The sequence below is a fragment of the Centroberyx gerrardi genome, chromosome 19, assembly GCF_048128805.1.
Source record: "Centroberyx gerrardi isolate f3 chromosome 19, fCenGer3.hap1.cur.20231027, whole genome shotgun sequence".
Classification (NCBI taxonomy): domain Eukaryota; kingdom Metazoa; phylum Chordata; class Actinopteri; order Beryciformes; family Berycidae; genus Centroberyx; species Centroberyx gerrardi.
The window spans coordinates 8,037,816-8,054,660 of record NC_136015.1 but is presented as its reverse complement, the minus strand read 5'-3'; the positions used below and the strand labels follow the sequence as shown (position 1 = coordinate 8,054,660).

General features: G+C 43.8%; 2 protein-coding genes across 3 annotated transcripts; one reads left to right on the top strand and one right to left on the bottom strand.

The window, feature by feature from the left end:
• Positions 1-295: 295 nt before the first annotated feature.
• Positions 296-9,896, bottom strand: tert (telomerase reverse transcriptase). The gene is made up of 17 exons (XM_071894851.2): positions 9,681-9,896; positions 8,487-9,044; positions 7,718-8,357; positions 7,425-7,614; positions 7,168-7,321; positions 6,870-7,037; positions 6,511-6,672; positions 6,297-6,398; positions 6,114-6,199; positions 5,757-5,873; positions 5,534-5,605; positions 4,532-4,720; positions 3,743-3,869; positions 2,877-2,938; positions 2,313-2,437; positions 1,960-2,097; positions 296-1,143 (listed from the first exon to the last, which is right to left on the bottom strand). Exons 1-17 carry the CDS (start codon positions 9,894-9,896, stop codon positions 1,040-1,042), a joined length of 3,210 nt encoding a protein of 1,069 aa, XP_071750952.2. The 3' UTR covers positions 296-1,039.
• Positions 9,897-10,594: 698 nt separating this feature from the next.
• Positions 10,595-16,537, top strand: rbbp4 (retinoblastoma binding protein 4). 2 transcript variants are annotated; one of them, XM_078290379.1, is made up of 12 exons: positions 10,595-10,731; positions 11,484-11,631; positions 11,757-11,902; positions 12,607-12,780; positions 12,964-13,079; positions 13,280-13,440; positions 13,610-13,736; positions 13,937-14,014; positions 14,424-14,500; positions 14,578-14,635; positions 14,794-14,904; positions 15,605-16,537. In XM_078290379.1, the coding sequence occupies exons 1-12, from the start codon at positions 10,716-10,718 to the stop codon at positions 15,665-15,667; spliced, it is 1,275 nt and encodes a 424-aa protein (XP_078146505.1). In that variant the 5' UTR covers positions 10,595-10,715; the 3' UTR covers positions 15,668-16,537. The 2 variants fall into 2 exon arrangements, with proteins under 2 accessions (XP_078146505.1, XP_071750944.1); XM_071894843.2 differs by having other exon boundaries at positions 11,481-11,631.
• Positions 16,538-16,845: the final 308 nt, after the last annotated feature.

The window sequence follows — 16,845 nt, the reverse complement described above, 5'->3', positions numbered from 1 at the left end:
CAAGATATAATCAGTCGCCATGAGCAGTGATTTAGATGTTCCTCTTGATGGTTGACATCATATTTACATTCATCAATGTGAAGACGAAGGAAAAACATGAGTTGACAAGTGACAGTTTACATTTGTTTCCACAATAATAACAAAACTGGTTTTATTTAAACAGTGAATGGCTCAATCCTTTCCTTAGAGTATCTGTTATGTACATTGTTGTAAAGGACACTCTTGTAGAGGAGTAGGACGACTCTCACATCATATCACATTAATTATAACAAGTTCTCAATCAAACTGTCAAAGTACTTTTACTTGTACAAAAATGAAATCATTTGATCCATTTACTATAATGGCTTACAATATTTCAGTGAACACATTTACATATCATACACTTATCTAATGATAACATATGTCCGAAAACAACCATGGAAAGTGGGAATTGAGAGAGGAAAGGCACTGTGATGACAGATGGGATTTACTATATCAGTCGATCTTTTTTCTTAATGATCCATCTTTACTGATCTTGTGGTTGTTGTTTTATAGGGAGCTTTATGACAAGGGCTTATCACTAAAGCATTTCATATCAGCTGAGTAGGGACTCTTTCTCCCTGTCTCTGCCTCCATCTTTCCTGACAGTGCATGACAGATGTACTTTATAGTTTGATTGTTCCATTGAGTATCAGGAAAACTCTAATCATTGACTTCAACAGATTGTTAGTCTGGGCACTGCCACCAAGCCTGAGGATAAGACAACAAATCAGGAGGAAGGGAGAGGACACTCAGGAGGTGAAGGAGGAACAACAACACATCCCCACCCTGACTCTACTGCTTTGCACAGCAACTTCATTTTGACAGAAATGAGGTCAAACTTTCAGTGCATACAAATTTTCAATGGGGGTAATCATTAGAAATGACTTTTGAAAAAAGTAGACCAAATGTCAACATATGGACACAGCAGAGAGGCTGGACTAGGCTCTCATCCGTACCTTACCACCTGTCGAGGGCTTCTTGGTTGGGCTGGAGGCTGTAATGGGGGCTAGCTGGCTGTCTAGGCCTGGATGGCCAGGAACTCCTCTGGGGTCCTGGGATTAGCGGCCTGTCTGACCCTGGCCAGTCTCAGATCCCCCAGGCACCTCTCCAGACGACGCTTCCCTGTCAGGAGAAAGATAGCAGAACACAGAAAGACGTCAGACTAGTTTATTTGACTTCAGAGTTTTTCCATGACTTCTCCATGACCCCTTTTCAAATTTCCACAACCAAATTTGAATGAGACTGAATTAAAAAGTAACCATCGACTACACTGACTTTAAGTGTTACGTTTGTTTTTCACTTTAAAAATCAAGGATTACACTATTATTGTATCTCTGTCAACAAAAAACAGTCAGCAACCAACAATATTTTTCCCTCGATAGGGAGGTCTAGCCTGTTTTGGAGCCAGCTACAGCTTTTTGTGACATTTGACAGTATTCAAGAAAAAACAAATCATTAACTTCACAAATAATATTTTGTGACTTTTCCAAAACTTTTCTCCCCTTTATCATTTTTCATAACTTCTCCAGACCTGTGGGAAGCCTGTGTCTTGGAGGTGAACTGTATAATTCTCAATTTGTAACAGCTGTAAAATTACAACTGAATTGAAGCCGACAATGAACATGACTTACCAAAAGCATATAATTGTGTTTGTTTATGGTCACACCGGGGCTTATAAAACATTTACCTGTAGCTAGTGTCATTGGGTGGGGTGTATTCACAAAGTCCAGATCCAAAGGTATTGGCCTTTCTGGAATGTTGCAATGCTGATCTTTTCATATTGTGTTTATGGGGGGTTATAATTTAAGAACGTCATGACAATAGTGCTCTTCAAGTACTGTTGTGACAAGCTTGTTTGTGTGTAATACCTGTGTGTGTGTGTGTGTGTGTGTGTGTATGTGTGTGTGTGTGTGTGTGTCCATGTCCTGAGGTACATACGTTTGTGCAGGTGCGGGAGCATGGCTCTGTAGAGAGGACGGTGACGTGACAGCACCAGCAGAAAAGAAAGACAGAAGAGCAGCTCCACTGCTTCATACTGGAGAACGCCTGTCTGGGCCTTACTACCTAGAATCATACCTGGAGGCAGGATGGAGAGGTGCAAGGGTGAGGAGAGAAAGGAGAGGGAGAAAGGGAGAGAGAGAAAGGAGAGGGAGAAAGGGGGAGAGAGCAAAAGACAGAATGGTAGAGAGAGCAAAAGACAGAATGGTGGAGAGAAAATAGTTTTCACCTTGTAACTTTTCACGTTGATTTATATATGTGTGTGTGTGAGATGTATGAAAGGGAAATGTTGCCTTTGTTGCCGAGTCGCACAAGCTTATTGGTGTACTCAGCCATGTCCCAAATCATCTGCAGGAAGTAGACGGGGTTCTTGGCAACCGTCTGACCAAAGGGCAAACTCTGGGCACACACATGGAACCTAAAGAGACAAACAAATAAAAAGATAAAGCACTGCGCTTTGGAGAAAAGGCCCTGCCCATTCACACATATAAACTCTGAGGTGAAGGGTGGTGTGGTTAGTTTTCAGCTCGGAGCAGGTATTGGTTGAGAACCACTCCTGCGCTTGTTTGAATAGCAGCATTATCTCTATAGGCCTATTTATTAAGCCAAGACCACTGAGCACGTTAGAGGGGAAGTAGGTAGAGTCTAAAGTCCCTGCTCTGTGTTTACCACCATCTTTCAGTACTTAAGGTGGGGCAATGTCAATTATTTAATATTTTCCTAAAATAATACAACTGAATTGACACTAATAAATATGCATATTATGTGGCATTAAGTCAAAACTTAAATCACTGCAGGATTTGGCATTTGGAAAAATGACAGTAGGGGTCTAACAGGCCACAGTGTTCAGTATTTACCTGCATGCATGAAGCAGCACCAGCTTGTAGATGTTCGTGTAGACTGCCTCAAGAGAATTGGTCTGAGAAGGGAAATGAATCTATTAAAGCATTAATAGGTTAGCTTCAGTGTAGTGTATAGAAGTGGAAGTGCAGACTTGAACTGAAATGGACTGAATAAGAACAAGTAATATGTGGGTCTGTCGCTCCGTAGATGCATCTCAGTCAAGTGCAATAAAGGTTATAACAGGTACACTAAAGACTAAATTATCTCCCTGCGATCAATAATTGACCCGTGATATTTGTCGTAGGTAATGTTACGTCGTCATATTTTCTGCTCCATGGCCTGTTCCACAGTCTGCTTCATATATTTGGAGACCAGCAAGACTATACGGTGTTCACTGTTTGTCCATACATGTGAACAATTGTTATGCTACCAGCCAAACTGGCCCTGAGTTTACATCTGTATACTACAGGGTGTTTTTGCATTTCATTAATTAGATTTTCCTCAACTACGTGTTGGCTCCTTGTAGCCTATTTCTATACAAGAAAACCCTGATTATCATGCAATAATGTCCTGTTCCCTTGAAAGAGGTGAATGGTGGTTTGATACACCATGAGACATTTTCGGTGGCCATTGAGCCATTGAATAACAACTGTTAAGTTTGAAAACCCACGTCTGACGCTTCCAGTGGAGTTCTGTCTTAACCGGTGAGACATCAGTGTAAGCCAAGTGACTGAGACCCATCTCACACAACTTCTCATGATATTCAGGAAGTCCTCAGACTATAACCACTATTGTGGGAGCAGTGAATTATGTCAATATCGTGCAGTCACAGGATTTTGAAATAAAATCAAAGGAATTTCGAAATCCTTACATCCCTGACCTTAAGGTTCAGGAAGAGGGCGTGGCACTTGAATCTGAGGATACCCATCAGCTTCCTCCTCATTTGCTGTCCGGCTGAGTGGGAGGAGCCTAATTTAAGGCTGTAGCGCAGAGACAGGCCTGCATAGCTGTGAAGTGAGAAAAGGAAAGGGCTAAACAAAACATAAAAAACAAGAATTTACCAATGGAAATGTGGTGCTGCAATTAGAAGGTTTACTGCGTTTTATGCAAGAATATTCAGAGTAATTTATCCAAGCTAGACTGGAAGTTGTCCGTAAGGATTTTTTATGAGAAAGTGCAAAGTACAAAAGGTCTTCCACTCGGCTTACAAGAAACCATAAAGAAGGTCAAAAGACCAATAACTCAATGTTATGTGTTACAACCCGGCTCAAGGAAGTAACAAAGGAGGGGAGACATACGCCAAAGTAAAAGTTAACACAATCATTTATTAAGTAAACTAGGGGAAAATAAACAACACAAACTAAAAGAACAGAACAAAAGGTGTGCATAGGTGAGGAGGGAGAGATACACTGATGGTCAGCCAGCATTTAAAGCTCAAGGAGTACACCGGGCCCAGGTGCACTCCCATCAGCCTTGACGACAATCCCGCCTACCAGGCTCCTACAGGACAGACAAGACACACAGAGCAGCAGCCAGCAGAGCAGGAGGGTCGTCATATATGTAAAAGACAAATTAGAGGTTATAACTATGGTGCAATTACAATCGACCAGGATGCTTCTTTTCCTCCTCAGTGTGTGTGTGTGTGTGTGTGTGTGTGTGTAAAAATCACCTGGAGTAGTCTTTATGGACATCCAGTGTGTGTGTGTCCAGCAGCAGTCCACACCAGGGGAAAAGGCAGTGAGGGGGCAGCAAGCGAATGCTGGGACAAGAGCCCACACCTCCTGACACTTGGAAGTTGACCGCCACCTTCTGGGGGTTGACCACCAGCCCGTACTGTGGCACCCCCACCAACAAGGTCCTGCACAGAAAGAGGAAGTGGCATTATCAAGTTGTTAAGTTATATCTATGATGAGCTGAGGCTGAGCAGGAGCAGCTTCAGCCACAGGCTGAGCCGCCTTCCACGTTGCAGGACGGAGCGCCTTAGGCGTTCCTCTGTGCCTGCAGCCATCGGCCTGTTCAACAGCCATGACCATCCCCCTCCCCCCAGAGCCCCCACACCCCCCACCCACCTGCACAATAACTTGGCACCTGGACCACAGCCCCTTAGACCCCCCTTCCCCTAACCGGCACAACTAACTTAAACTCTTGACTATGTTGCAAACGGATATTACGTACCTCTGGAATATATCCTTGGATTTATCCAAATCTGCATTTATTATTTGCATTTATTTGCACTGTCTATTATAGTTTTATATTATGTACATTACCTTTATTTTCTTTTATTACCTTCCTGTACTTGACTTCCTTGGCATTGTTCCACCAATTGCTGCTGTGGCACTTGAATTTCCCCCAGGGGATCAATAAAGTGCAATCTTATCTTATCTTATGTGATTGGACCAATCGTCAATCACACGCCAGTGGAACATTTTTAATTTTTGTAAATTTGTTTTTCTAAGGGTGCAAAATATTAATTTCTTTGAAGCACATTGTATGAATTGTGAATTAGTTAGCAATGATGTTCTGAGTTTGTAAAAAATAAAAATGAATAAATAAATAACAAGGCATGCTCAGTTGAAGGCCGCAAGTTGAAGTGCTGTGGCCTGCAGGTTGAGAACCATGGTGTAACATGAACAATAACATTTCTGACATTTCTGGTTGGTGTGTGTCATACTTGAGGAAGGTTTGTGCTTGGTGTAGGTCAGGGGTGATCAGGACGAAGTCATCCACCAGTCTCATCATACATCTACAGGAAAGAGAGAGAGAGAAATAGCACATACACATACATAGAAAATGAGTTGCAATACAGGAAGACTGCACTCTACTGTCAACAATGGGTTATTACATCCAGAGAAGTTGATGTCGACTGAAATGTCTGCAGCAATGGCGTTCCTTACCCTCCTTTTTCAGTCATGCTTTTGAACAGGAAGTTCTCCATGTGGCCGTAGCAGAGACAGCAGAGCAGACTGGACACAACTGATCCCTGAGGAATCCCTCGGCACTGACGGTACGTTCTGCAACACATATGGCAACACACAGGGCCACAATCAAATTAACTGCCAAAACTACCTTAGGCTGCATGACCATCAGGAGCCTCTTTACAGGATTGGCTTCTTTTCGGTCTTCTTTTGAGATCTTAGCGCAGAAGTTAAAACTGTATGGAACTTCAAATGGGTTTTCAATAGTCTCAAGCTATGACAAGCTTCTCACACACACTTCTTGCTGGTAACTTAAAATAGAAGTGCGATGCTTACCTCTTCCCAAATTGAACAACATTGCCAGTGAGCATTTGGGTGAAGAACTCCAGGGCCTCTCCGCCATGAAGATCTGAGGAGAAATGCTGGAAAGAACAATTGTAGTGAGACACTGATGTGTGGTGTCCACTTCCAGGTAGAAAAGTAAATCTAAAAGAAATGGATGGTTAGACATTTTCTCACCTGCTCCACCAGTATGGCATGATGACCTTTGCCCTTTCTCTGCAGTGACATCAAGAACCCTTTCATGTTGGTGGAGCCCATATTATCCTCCAGGAAATCTGCCTATATTAAGAAACATATGAAAAACTCTACAAAGGGGTCAAAGATTGTGTGTGTGTGTGCATGTGTGTATACACACACACACATGCACATATGGGTGTGTGTATGTGTGTACCTGTCTAACAAACGTCTTCTTCAGGCCCTCGTGGGGATCAGCCCAGATCCTGGCGTAGCGACGAGCGGTAAAGACTTTGTCCTTGACAGGTGACAAAGTCTGGCCAATCACCTCCATGAGTTTGTCATGGGGCAGACTCTCATAGGCCCCACTCACATCCACCTGAAATACAGAGAAGGAGCAGATAATGAATAAGTGAAGGTAGAAAATACCTGAAACCTATTTCCACAGTGCCTAGCAAACTAAAACTATAATACTTTTTTTCTAGTAGTAATATCATTACTCAGATGCATGCTTACGAAAATACAATTTGCGTTCAGTCTCTGAGAAGACAAATAAAGGAGGGGAAGAAACCCAACCTTAACAAAGTAGAGGGGCTGTGGCTTGTCCTTCTGGGCCGGAGCCAGAGTGTGCAGGACCTTGTGGATGTCGGTCATCCCCCACACTGTGGAGCCCAGGAGGGAGGGGATGGAGCGCACACGCACCCGCAGCACGTCCAGCAGGTCCCGGACTCGCCCTTGGTAGAGCTACAGGGGAAAATGCCCCAAAAAAATCTGTACACCCTCAAGACGCATCCAGCACAACATACAATGGCAGCATGTGACAAAACTCATGGACAGGGACAGTGGAAATGTCATGTCACTGTCAAAAATGTACCCTAGTTTTGGCGTCTGCTCCCATGACTCTTGTGATAGGCCTCATGCCATCAGTCTTGGGGATGAAGCGAAGGCGGGAGGTGACGGTGGCTTTGGGGAGGGACGCCACCTGAGCCGGGGTCAACTCCTCCATCTGGCCCTTGGAGAGGTGACCTCTAAATCACACAAATGTTTGACAATTAGAAGTGGCTTTCATTAGTGACTTTGTGTTCTGTAACTTAGGACCGTGTGCCTTTGCATGTGTGTACATGTGTGTACCTGAAGGCCAGCTCCTGCAGCTTGGCCCAGACTTCCTGTCTGTAGAACCTCAGGGCGTTCTTCTGCCCCATGCTCTCAGTGACATAGAAACAGGCTCTAACCAGGCCAACAACATAACCATCCAGCAGCCAAGCCAGGAACTGACCCAGCACTCGCGTCCGATACGAGAGCTCACTGGGTGGGACGCGACCTGTGGATGAGAGATTAAGCTGACTAAGTGGAAGTAGCTGGAAAGACCTGGGTTGAATTTGAAGTTGGTAAAAAAAAATGTGTATCATCTGCTATAATCTCACCTGTCTTGCTGATCTTCAGCCAATCACAGTCATTCACTTTCATCTTCCACATCAGCTCAGCCAATGAGAGCCTCTCGAACTTGCCGCTGCGCAGAAAGGCCCTGACCTTGGCGAGGAAGTGAAGCCGGTTGTGGTGAGAGCCCCACAGCTCCTGTGGGACTACGGTGGAGAGGCACTCCCTGATGAACAGGCAGACCCGGTGAGGTGCACAGTGTTGGGGCAGGAGAGCGCTTAAGTTCCCCTGTCCTTCTCCGTCTCCCTCCTCCACCAGTGGGCACACCTTCTGCAGTATTGTGCTATAGGGACATCTCCTGTGTTGACGCAACAGCTGGCTAAAAAGGGGGACCATGTTGAAAAAGCGGCGGGGAAGTCTCTTTGGCTTCCTCTCAAGCCCGTTGAGATAGGCCAGTCCCTCAAAGAAAACTATTCTCACCAAGTCTTGCCCCTGCAGCCTCCTCGGCCCTTCAGCTCCACCCTTCTTCTTCCTGTTGAGAAGGAAGCCACGCATGCCCCTCCCTCCATACAGGATTCCCAGGGTGCGGATGAAACATTGGGAGGGAGGTAGAGGGGGGAAAAGCCCTGATCTCCAACTGGGACCTCCCTCCAAGGGAAGTACGGTTGTTGGCATTTCAACAGGCTGCTTAGAATCAGTGCAACTACATTCCAAAGGTTTCACAGATACTGTCGTTTCCACTGACCTGTGCTGCCCATCATCCCCCGTTTCATAGCAGACCTGTTGGGTTCCCTGTGTGGGCCCATCCTCTCCTACCCGTCTCCTCTTTCCTGAATAAGTCATTCCCTCCTCTTCTTCCTTGTGATCCCTTTCTCTCTTCCTTTTGCCTTTTTCTCTGCAGACATCCCTTCTGCTCTTCCTCCTTTTGCTGATATCAGGTTTCCCAACTTCTCGTCTCCTTTTCAAGGTCACTGCACTCCCTTGATACCTTCCATACTGACTACCATTATGTGTCCTGGACCGGGTCTGGAGATGGAAACCAGAGGAGGCAGTAGACATGGAGACCCTGTCGTAGACGGGAACTCCACACGCCTGGAACACACATGAAGGAGGGACTGCCACAAACACGGCACAGCTCTCCAGCAGGTACCGTGTGATGTCTGTGCCGAGACGTTTTGCGATTTTCTTCCACAGGTCACTGCCATGGATGTAGGCAGCGCTTTGAGTTATATCACCTTGAAATTTGAACTGGTCTGCATCCCGCTCCTCCTGGGCCAGGGAGAGAAACCCATAGCCATGTGCCAGGACGTTCCTCTTTTTCTTCCGCTTGAGGTTGTTTAGAACAAAAGCCAACAGTTCAGGAAAAGTGCAGATCTGTGGAAAGCATAAAACGAAGAGTCACATGAACAAAGAAGTAAACGCTCTCATTTGAGTGAAATGTGAAAAGCCCTGATATGTTCCATTCTCTCTTCCATTATGAAAGCTGGCAGCTTAATTTTGCTTTGCCTGTTGACCATCGTGCATCCCTCATAAAACAAGACTTACAACCTTTTTACAGTCTTAAATTCGGCATATAGATGATCCACAAAGCAGCATTTCATGTCAATAAAATCTAACTTTAGAATGGCTGTGGTTCACACTGCTCGCCACAGCCCTCCACAGTGTATTTTGGTGGAAGAAGATTGTATGAATAAAATGTTTACATTTATTTGAAATAAGAGCTGCTTGGTGGATTAGATGTATGCCGAAATGACAGGAAGAACCTATGGATTCAGAAAGCACTTGAGTTGTGTTTGACAAGTATGTACGGCTACCCATAAGCAAGGCAACGTTAAACTGTCGGATTTTTTTTATTGAGTTTGGCTTACTGATAGAGCGACGTGTATCGGTGCTAAGTGCACAGCTGGAAATGTACAGGGTGGTACCTGAGCTTGGCAACACACAACAGCAACAGCACGTGTCAACACTTCATAATTTACATGTAGGCTGGTTTTAATCAACTCAAATTACCTGGTTGCAGCTTGGCACTTGTTGCAGCTTCTTATCAGAGCAGACAAAAACGCCCCGCACGAAGGATATGAAGCGGTTTGTGTCCCGTTGTTCAATGAGAACTGCTCTCTGTCCTTCTCTGAACACGATACTGTCGGCAAACTCCTCCAGTGTTTGTACATGTGGATACAGTGAACGGAGAATGTCAAGAACCCGAGACATATCAGCCGTAGACATACTCACTGACTGACTGAACCTGTTGTGATGTTTTTCACGACATGGCTGACAGTATCTGTGCTATACTTAGCAAGACATTTGAGCTCAACATCCGTTTATTAGGCGTTTAAGGGTCCCGCTTCAGCCCTAACCCAATACATCCATGCCCCAACCAATGAGAGAGCAATTCACACTCAGTGTCCAATCAGATAACCTCATACTGCATAAAGGAATTCATAACTGACCAATAGCAAAACAGAAAATGGATGTTGTCTATTTTATGAATAGGTGTGCGATTATGCAAAAACGAGCCAGAAAAAGACCATAAAAATCTGAGTGTGATTTGCACGCAAGGAATCCATATAAACTGTTCATGAGGAAAGGCTTTTCAAAAGGGTTTTCTTAACCACACTGTCTGTTTCTACGGCTGGGATGCAGTATTAAGAAAAAAAATGTTTTTGCAAGAGCTGTCATTTTATTCAAATAACCTTTCTGAAACTGTATGCAAGTTGTAGTTGAAGCAGGCTGAAGAGAGATGCGGAGAGGGAGCCTTCTGCTGCCCTCTGTTGGTTAAACCGCTGAACTACAGGAGTCGTGGTTCTGCTTTTCTGATTGGTAGAAGGATGCTCCCTCGCTTGTACAGAGCGCGCGAACAGGAACAAACCCACGTCTCTCAGCCGGCTGGCTAGCCAGTTAGCTTAGCTTAGTTTAGCCTGTTCTTTAAACAGTTGCAGGGAAGGTTGTCACAAGGCAGGGGGACCTGAGACGAAGCTGCCGGGCTCCGCATCTCAGTTAACATTACATTTTTCCGTGGTCTATCAGCTGCTTACCCTAGCTACAATGACAGAAAAGGAAGGTAAAGTAAACGCATCGAACACTTTTGTTCTTTTTGGCGACATTTAACGCTACTGATATGTTGTAGCTAGCCGGCTAGCTTAGCTAGCAAGAAGCCACCACGTCTCTCGAGCCAACCTTCTTGTTACTCATGCAAACACAAGCCGGGTCAATTTCCATTGTTTGCGTAGTAATTGTCTTAGTCCCCGATTACAGTGTGTGTGTTTTTCATAGGGCAACGTTTGCTAGCTGTTGGTGTTATCCACGCTTCAGTAGCTAATTTGGCCGTAGCGTTAGCTAACGCTGTGCCTGTCTTCTATAGCAAATACGTTGACATGCTAGCTAAAGCATAAACATGCTAGCAACTACCAGGGACGCGATGGTTACCAGACCATACCAATTCAAAATCTTGCTCCACATGCTGTATTATTAGAAAGGTCAGACAATTAGTTTAAGTAACGTTACCAGTTGCGGGGACGGGCTAACCATAATATAGCAGTTTTAGACAGCTACTGACATGTATTGATTGAGCATCCTGACCGACCTTAATGTCGTGACCATTGATGGGAAATACTTACGGTCTGAACTTTAGTTGGCACCGCACCAACAAAAATGGCATTGATAGCATAATCCTTGAAACGAATGGGCAAGGCTAGCAAGTGACAATTAAAGACACTAAACAAAACTGAAATTCTCGGGGGATCTCTTTACGTATTGCATACAGTGTTTTGCATCACTGGGTCTGAGCTCTCTCTGTCTTCTCTCTCTCAGCAGGTGCATTTGATGATGCGGTTGAGGAGAGGGTGATAAATGAGGAGTATAAGATCTGGAAGAAAAACACTCCCTTCCTGTATGACCTGGTTATGACCCACGCTTTAGAATGGCCCAGCCTCACAGCTCAGTGGCTGCCTGACGTCTCTAGGTACACACATTCACACACTGGGCTTACAATATTTCTCTTCCATATGCACACTCAAATGCACATTCAGTTGATTGCATCAGTCATAATGATGTGAATGTTAAACACTATTTTTTGTTCCTTCCCAGGCCAGAGGGGAAGGATTTCAGTGTGCACCGGCTGGTGTTGGGCACTCATACATCTGATGAGCAGAATCACCTGGTTATTGCCAGCGTCCAGCTGCCCAACGACGATGCCCAATTTGATGCCTCACATTATGACAGTGAAAAAGGAGGTGGGAGAAGAATGCAGTCCCTTGATAGATAAGTGAATGTCATGCACATTAAGACAGGCAGACTGGCATCCAGATTCACACTCACTTCTAATGGACCCTGTTCTCAAAAATGGCAGCCTGCTGTTTTGATGTTATCAGCTGTCCCACAGTGCAAAAAGTCTAAACAGCAATGTCTATTCAAAGATATTAGAATAATTTTGGAAAACGCTGGGTATACATTGCTCTGTGGGATTGACCAGGAGAGTTGAATGATCAGTAGCCTAGCATCTTCATAAAGCAGGTCCACGCTAATACTTCAGTCTTAACCCATTAAGACAATGACTATTGAAATTGTCATGTAAACGCCTTCATCTGATTATCTTAATTGTATTAAAGTCATAATCAGAGTATGCACAACCTGGTTAACACCTGGTTCCTGTTCCTGAGTTTAAGTTAAATCCTCTTCACATTTCATTCAGTGTTTTAGTGTTTGGCCTAACTTACTCTTCTCATAAGTATCTTTATTACCGCCTCACAATTCTGTAAATAATGAAATGCATCAGAAACAGCATGATGTAAAAAAATTTAAAAAAATTACCTGGATCAATTCATAACATTGTAGAACAACCTTATTTTAGTCTTAATCAAGTGGCTGAAGCCAGAAAGATATGTATTGCCCCCATATTCCATGTGTACAAACAGGTCCCCTTTTATTTTCCCTGCAGAGTTTGGAGGCTTCGGCTCAGTGAGCGGCAAGATCGAGATTGAAATCAAGATCAACCATGAAGGAGAGGTGAACCGTGCCCGCTACATGCCCCAGAACCCCTGCATCATCGCCACCAAGACCCCCACCTCAGATGTGCTGGTCTTTGACTACACCAAGCACCCCTCCAAGCCTGGTACATAGAATACACACAAGACACTGCTAAAGATGGCATGTTGTTGAATGCATGTTTTGAAAGTAGAGTATGCTAATGGTACAGTCAGCCCACAGAAAACTCCCCCTAATTAATGTGTACCTGCTTTTGTTTATACTGTGAACATAAATAGACGATATGTATTTTGTTCCTTTTCGTCCACAGATGTGTCTGGAGAGTGTCGCCCTGACCTGCGTCTCAGAGGCCATCAGAAAGAAGGCTACGGTCTCTCCTGGAATCCAAATGTCTCCGGCTGCCTGCTCAGTGCCTCTGATGACCATGTAAGAAAAGATTCCCATTTAATTGTAGAAATATTGTCATTTATCCTCTTCCCCCCTCTTTTGAGGCTTCTACAGTGCTGCCAAATTAGTAGCATGTATTCCTAACAATATATTCATGCCATGTCTCATGAAATTGAGAAATGAACATATGTGTGACTTGAGATTTGAAATATTGATGGTCACTTTTTTCTCATCTGTAGACAATCTGTCTGTGGGACATCAGCGCAGTGCCAAAAGAGGGGAAGGTAGTGGATGCTAAGACCATCTTCACCGGCCACACAGCCGTGGTGGAAGACGTCTCCTGGCACCTGCTCCACGAGTCCCTCTTCGGATCCGTAGCAGATGACCAGAAACTCATGATGTAAGACGCTTGAAAATAAATAGCAGTGAAGTCTAAACGAGCGGATGAAACTATGCATCTGAATAATTCTTCCAAATAATATCATTTTGCCCAGTTCATATGCATCTGTCACTTTTCAAATGGGTCAGTGAATGACCATCACCCTACATCTCTCTCCTTTCCCTCTCAGCTGGGACACTCGTTCTAACAACACCTCCAAGCCCAGCCACGCAGTGGACGCCCACACAGCAGAGGTCAACTGTCTGTCCTTCAACCCATACAGCGAGTTCATCCTTGCCAGTGGCTCCGCGGACAAGGTAATGCAATACTCCACCACCATGTTCATTGACCTTCATTCAGTTTCAGTGTGGGGCTTAACTCCGCTATATCTAGTGTACGGTGTAACTCCTTAACTTAATAAATACCTCTGATAATGTCACTGCTTTATTTCTGCAGTGTAATTGCACAGATAAAGAGAACCTGAAAGGTATGTGTAACATTTCTCTCCTCTTCCCAGACTGTGGCCCTTTGGGACCTGAGGAACCTGAAACTGAAGCTGCACTCCTTTGAGTCGCACAAGGACGAAATTTTCCAGGTAAGAGATTTCTCACACTGGATGTTTTCTTGAAATGACGATAGCAGGATCCATTGTGTTTAAATCTGTACAATTAATTGAAAGGGAAAAGGACAAATTAAATCGCAATATTGCCTAGTGCAATGACCAAATGACAACAGGTTATCATAAGGTTATCATAAGGTTCCAGGCAAACAAGATGTTCTGGTGCTGTGAAGAATCCCTGACCAACAAATCAAGTTATTGCTAAATGTTTGTAGTATTAAAAATGAGCAAATCCTAAGCATTAATACCCCCAGCCCACACATGAACACTGAAATTCATTTAGCAAACAAAAATCCAATATTATGTTGAGGTGTTTTATCAATGTTGTGCAACCCTATCAGTATTCACGGCGATCTGACTTGAGCTCTCTGATTGGCTGTTCCAGGTCCAGTGGTCACCCCATAATGAGACCATCCTGGCATCCAGTGGAACAGACCGACGCCTCAACGTCTGGGACCTCAGGTAAACAACCAGGCAGTAGTCTTGTATTATAATATTGTTTGGTAAACCTGGTGTAACTCTTCTATCTGTGTTTGTAGTAAAATTGGTGAGGAGCAATCACCAGAAGACACAGAGGACGGCCCCCCTGAGCTGCTGGTAAGTTTTATTGATGTCTGCTGAACTTTTCAGTCTAGTTGAGTGGATGCACAATTTGCAGTCATTAGAGTTTGTTCAATACTGGTAACACATCTTATATCATTATAAATTATATAAATTATATAAATGACAGTGATGGCTTTCCTCCTCTCTACCAGTTCATCCATGGAGGTCACACAGCCAAGATCTCTGACTTCTCCTGGAACCCTAACGAGCCCTGGGTCATCTGCTCGGTGTCTGAAGACAACATTATGCAAGTCTGGCAAATGGTGAGACAAGAATACACCTCAAGCAGGCATGTTGGGTATGGGCAGGTAGAGATGACATTTCCTCCCTTGTGTGTGTAATGTCTCAGAGGGAATAATTTATTTTTGAAGTAAAATGAGATGATGTCAATCATGCAACAGCAACATGTTAAGGTCACAGACAACAGGTGCCTCTCCTCTCAGGAGTCCCTGTCTCTTTTATGGGGGATAATACAACAGCCTGTGGATCAGAGCAGGCAACAAGAAATGTGTAGTGAAAAGTTCCCCGACATTTCAACCACTGATTGTAATGGAAAAAATCCCACCCAAGCTCGATCTTTGATGTAACTGTTTGAGTGCCCACTTCTGAGTCAACAAGGCTAGCCACATCTGTAGAGCCCTTATTCAAAGCACAGTGAGGAGAAGGGAGAGAGAAGGAGAGAGAATGGTAAGTTTACTAACCCAGTTGTGTGTTAACTTGATTTACTGTATAACACATTGTCCTCTATAACACTGGGCTCCAGTAGATACCAAAAAAAGGTAGCAGTTAGTCATTCTGTACTGTTTTCTATGTAAACTTTGACTGGCAGCAAATGAGAGTTCCTCATCTTTTTTTGGCTGTCCAGCTCCAGGGATCAAAAAATGCCTTATTGTAATTGACATGTACTTCTAACAGTTCTGGCAGTACATGGGTGAATGTCTCACATGCTGATTCTCCTTGTAGGCAGAGAACATCTACAACGATGAAGATCCTGAGGGTTCCACAGACCCTGAAGCCACAGCATAACGCCTCTGTCTCCTATACCTCTGACTCTACAACCTCATCACATACTGCCAAAAGGCCATCACACTCAACTACTTCTTCACAACCAGCTCTTCTTTACTGCTGGGGCAGTTAGTCTCAAATCAACGTGAATGAAGGAACGCAGGAGAGGTGAGGACATATTCATCTTTAGCCCCAGTCCCTTTTGGAATACTTACTATGAAGAACTCTCCTTTATAGGTTGAAATAACTAATTTATTGCCTGACAAGTTTCACCCACATCTGTTTTTTGTACTGCATTATAAAAGGTGCTTGGTCTATATAAATTGCCTTTATAGATACTATGGTGGTGATCATACTGAAAGCCCAAAGCAGAGGTGTGGATGCATATCTCTCTGCTGTTTTTCATGATTTTAGAATGTAAACAATTCACCTCACACACGTTGGGAGCATTGCAGAGCACAACACGTTTGAAGTTGAATGCAATCCAACTTCAACAAACAGTGCTTGCTAGGGATTTTTGTTGTAGCATAGCAACAGTTGCAGGTAGTCTGGTAGGTCGAGAGGTAGTCCACTTGCTACCGTATGGTCCAAAATGCGCCTCACATTTTCATTGCTTCAGTCTGATCACCACCTAATTGTTCTGGACTTTTCACACCAGCCTTTTCTGCAAAGTTAATGAAACCATTTTTTTTTTAAATATAATTTTGATCTGTCAAGTCAAAAGTGAAATACAATTTTTTGATTGAATCTGTATTTTGAAAAATGTATTTTTGGTCCCACCTCACCGTAGTCGTATCTTTGTCATCTAAATGTTGTTGTCGTCATGTAGATTATTAGTAGTTGGAACTTTTTCTATGTTGAATATTTTGCAATTGTACAGTGAGTGCATTCTTAATAAAAATGTTTTTTTCCATTAATCTTTGTGTGCACAGTTCATTCCTTTTCATAACATTTCTCAGTACCTACTAAGTTCAAAGTGTCTTGCTAAGCTTGGAAGTATTTTTAAATAACCACTTGGTCCTGAGAAGTTTAGATATACCTCATCACGCAGGATTTGCTCAGACCTTTATTATGTTCAGTCTGGTGTGACGTCTTCATCCTTTTCTGTCCCCTGAGCTTACTCTCACTCTATTACTCTGTCCCACTGTTTAGATTTCCAGCAACATTGCCCTTATAAGTACACCAACCTGTCTCTGCTC

What these genes read in the sequence shown, in the direction of transcription:
- tert (XM_071894851.2), bottom strand. Translation starts at nt 9,896, where the DNA reads ATGTCTACGGCTGATATGTCTCGGGTTCTTGACATTCTCCGTTCACTG. An exon ending in AGAAGACGTTTGTTAGACAG is followed by an intron (nt 6,399 to 6,510) that starts GTACACACATAC and finishes TTCTTAATATAG; the next exon opens with GCAGATTTCCTGGAGGATAA. An exon ending in GTGCTGCTTCATGCATGCAG is followed by an intron (nt 2,438 to 2,876) that starts GTAAATACTGAA and finishes TTGTCTCTTTAG; the next exon opens with GTTCCATGTGTGTGCCCAGA.
- rbbp4 (XM_071894843.2), top strand. An exon ending in CAAGCACCCCTCCAAGCCTG is followed by an intron (nt 12,781 to 12,963) that starts GTACATAGAATA and finishes TTTCGTCCACAG; the next exon opens with ATGTGTCTGGAGAGTGTCGC. An exon ending in TCAGTGCCTCTGATGACCAT is followed by an intron (nt 13,080 to 13,279) that starts GTAAGAAAAGAT and finishes TCTCATCTGTAG; the next exon opens with ACAATCTGTCTGTGGGACAT.